The following is a 3747-nucleotide window of genomic DNA, read 5'->3' on the forward strand; positions in this document are numbered from 1 at the left end:
AACCTATCCAGACCATAAACAACTCTAGATGACATCGCTAGCCTGCGAACTTTAGTGGATTGTGAGCCGATTTACTGCATAACTTTCCTTCGCGATATAACGATTAAATGGATAATCGAGACTATGCTGTTTATCGTACTGTTCTCGGTTGATAGTGGATCAATTTGAATGAAATTTTCAGCAAATTGCCTTTACATTATCTAGTTTTTAACTATTATAGCGAGAACTGCCAACTCGTTATTGAATTTCCCATAATGCATCTTCAATAAACGGTTTTCATCCGTCTATAAATTAACACTACAAACATGGCTGTGCAGTGATAATTGAAAGCCGACAACTGTGGGTTAGGTAAAACTCGAACTACCGACCGGTCTGTATTTGTTAATGAAGAAAATCACCAAAATATGAAATTACCATTGGATCTTGTGATCTGATCCGGTTTTAGAGACACAGACGAGTTTAGAATGTGGGAGTGTCTAAGATTAGGTTAGCTTTTGTGTCGGTAGTCTGCTCACACTTTAGTAGAATGTGAGTCGCGACACAATTTTTTGTATTTCTTTATGATACTGTTAGAGACAATAGACACATATATGATCCTCAAATTGATCTAGGTTTAGTTCAGAGCGACTGGCATTGACTTGATATAACCCCTCAGCTTATCAATAACTTTGTAGTCACGTTCTGGAAGGATCTTGAAATATTTTTGTCAATAGAATAATGTTGTCCGTTGTTACATATATATAGGTTAAAAAGATAAAATTTTGATAACATTTTATTAAACTTCTGGATCAGTAATATCATTGATACCACTGTCAGCTGTCAAGGTAAGGACTCTATGTCATATGTTGTCTGTTGTATTTTTAAACTGAGATCGAAATAAATAATATAAAATTGAAATATTGGTTTTGATTATGCTTTCAAATATCAATTATGTGAACTATTTTATTAGCTATCTGAACTTTCCAGATATGTGTTCAGAGTAAGACAACCGTTTTCGGGCATGACACTCTACACTAGTTTGCATAATGTCAAGAGAAATATATCAGTGCCATACACACTAAGCCACCATAGAGCAACAAGACAAGAAGCGATAATCAAAAATTTAATTGTAAATTTAATTTTATTGTAGATGCTGTCTATGGTGATGGGTCTCCTTTGTTTGGGAGGAGTGATGTCATACCCGTCTGATAATTTGATACAGGGAAAGTTCCCCTCTGACTTTAGGTTTGGCATATCGACATCAGCTTACCAAATAGAAGGAGCCTGGAATGTTGACGGTAGGTTTCTTGTTTCTGGTCTATGGAATACGAAAAGCAAACGGGGTTCCTTGGGCAAATAAAAGATGGAGCTATTGAATTAGTGTTTCATACTTGTTTTCTGCTACAAACACGTGGATAATGCACGGATTTAGTGAAAATAGTGTTACTAATTTAAAATTGTTTTATATACACCCATTTTGCTACAATGTTACAAACAGAATACAATAAGTTCGACCGTCTTTTGCCGGTATATTTGCGGGGCGGAGGGGAGGGGGCGGGGTATTATTTGTTGAGTTTTCTTTTTTTTTCTTTTTTGACTGCTAATAGACCGTGTATTACTTTGAGTTCGTTTGTTTCATTGCAAACTTTTTTGTCAAAAAAATCTTTAAATTATAAAATATTGTCCTTTAGAATGGAGATAAATATTGTTTAGAAGCACAATAAACATTGTTTATTGCAGGCAAAGGGATGAGTATCTGGGATAACTTTACCCACATCCCGGGTAATACTAAAGATGGCGCTACTGGTGATATTGCAGACGACAGTTACTACAAATACCCACAGGATATCCAAATCTTGAAGGAATTGGGAGTAATTGTAGTTTTTATTTTAGTAAACAAATTAAATGGATTAGTTTGGCAGTAAACATAAAGTTGGAGATATTTTCACGGGCCCCACCAATGACATGAATACATATATGCACCATGGATTATGTTAAAGAACTCGACATAGTAATTATGAATAGATCACAACACTGTAGCACAATTTAAAATTATTTTACGCTCACCACTCATGAGTGGCTATGTAGCCGTTTAGGATAAGGCCGATTTACTGCCCCTGTCATCCACACCCTTTAAACACTCTACATGTCAGAGTTCTCGCGCTTAACATTTTGGCAGTAAAAAATTGTATTCAATGTCAATTGCATCTATGGAAATACTTCGGGAATGAATATTACTCTTCTACTCGCCGCACAATGTATGGATAATGTAGTTTAAGACAAATGGTTACAGGTGCTGCGGTTAAAAGCATGCAGCGGAACAGCATTTACAAGTATTTTCATGTATGGATAATGTAGTTTAGGACAAATGGTTACAGGTGCTGACGTTAAAAGCATGTAGCGGAACAGCATTTTCAAGTATATTAAAGAAGTGAACACTTGCTCGAATGCGTTTTATCGTTTGCAATCTTTCTTTATACTTCCAGATCAAAAACTTCCGGTTTTCTATCTCCTGGCCCAGAATTCTCCCAGATGGCACATTAGACAACATTAACCAGGCGGGAATAGATCACTACAATCGGGTTATTAATGATCTCCTAGCCAATAACATCACTCCGTTTGTTGTGCTCTATCATTGGGACCTTCCACAAAAACTCCAAGACAACGGCGGTTGGTTAAACGAAACGATCAGACAGAGATTCGCCAATTATTCTGACCTCTGCTTTCAACTTTTTGGAGACCGGGTGTGTATAGAATATTTATTTAATTTTCTGACTTACTTTCTACATGCATTCAATGGGATAACTAATTGAACAAAATAGATTGATATTAGATCGTTAGACGTGGTCAAATATTATTCACGCAATGGGAGCCCAGAGCTACCCAGTCCGTCCTTGTCATTATGTTGGACAGTGATACAGTTAAGGTTCAGGTATGTGATTATGGCGCATATCAGACTGTGGGACTGTCAGAAAATATCAGAGAGAGTAGAACGGTGTGGGGGGCGGGTAACGTCCACTAGACACATTATAGGTCAATTTGGGACTAGCATATGGTTCAGATTTTATTTAATAAATTGACTTGCGCGAAGGCTCTTTTGTAGTGTGTAAGGGACCCGGAGAAAACCCATACGGTTGGTCAGACGATCCTACTCTTTGTCACGTACAAGCGTTGGCCCTAGACCACACCATTTGACTCAAGGACAGACCTAATACATCTCAATGGGTGTAAATATTCGAGGATAATTTATTTTGATTATGAAAATATTTTTTCTTCACAGGTTGATCATTGGATTACGTTTATAGAACCATTTAGTATTTCATGGATTGGATACGAAGTCGGTACTTTTGCACCAGGCGTTAAAAATAATACGGCTGTTTATGTTGCTGCCCATAATATAATTTTATCACATGCACAAGTTTACCATAACTACAGAGCAAAGTACGCTAACGGTCGAGGTACGTATTACATGCACATGTTTACCATAACAACAGAGCAAAGTACGCTAAAGATCGAGGTACTATGACATGTATAAGTTTACAATAACTACAGAGCCTAGTACGTTAATAGCCGAGGTACCTCTAGTCCTATATCGAATTACTTACAAGACTCCGTTGTTTGGTAAGTATCCAATTCAGAATTCCCTTATTTCCATACAACCATTTTTGTTCAACCACATTATAGGTTGCATTCATATAATAAGAATCAAATACAGGGCTTCAAATCTTGGAAGTTGAAAATATATTGGGGTAGATCTAAAAAATTGAT

General features: G+C 36.7%; 1 protein-coding gene across 1 annotated transcript; it reads left to right on the forward strand.

Annotated features, from left to right (window-relative positions):
• Nucleotides 1-1133: 1133 nt before the first annotated feature.
• On the forward strand, nucleotides 1134-3505 carry LOC126825307 (beta-glucosidase A). Its single transcript, XM_050554895.2, has 4 exons — nucleotides 1134-1277; nucleotides 1720-1850; nucleotides 2466-2723; nucleotides 3260-3505. The coding sequence occupies exons 1-4, from the start codon at nucleotides 1139-1141 to the stop codon at nucleotides 3503-3505; spliced, it is 774 nt and encodes a 257-aa protein (XP_050410852.2). The 5' UTR covers nucleotides 1134-1138.
• The last annotated feature ends 242 nt before the right edge of the window (nucleotides 3506-3747 follow it).

This window comes from Patella vulgata, chromosome 6 (assembly GCF_932274485.2).
Source record: "Patella vulgata chromosome 6, xgPatVulg1.2, whole genome shotgun sequence".
NCBI classification, from domain to species: Eukaryota; Metazoa; Mollusca; class Gastropoda; family Patellidae; genus Patella; species Patella vulgata.

What these genes read in the sequence shown, in the direction of transcription:
- LOC126825307 (XM_050554895.2), top strand. Translation starts at nt 1,139, where the DNA reads ATGGTGATGGGTCTCCTTTGTTTGGGAGGAGTGATGTCATACCCGTCT. An exon ending in AAATCTTGAAGGAATTGGGA is followed by an intron (nt 1,851 to 2,465) that starts GTAATTGTAGTT and finishes TTATACTTCCAG; the next exon opens with ATCAAAAACTTCCGGTTTTC. An exon ending in TTCAACTTTTTGGAGACCGG is followed by an intron (nt 2,724 to 3,259) that starts GTGTGTATAGAA and finishes TTTTCTTCACAG; the next exon opens with GTTGATCATTGGATTACGTT.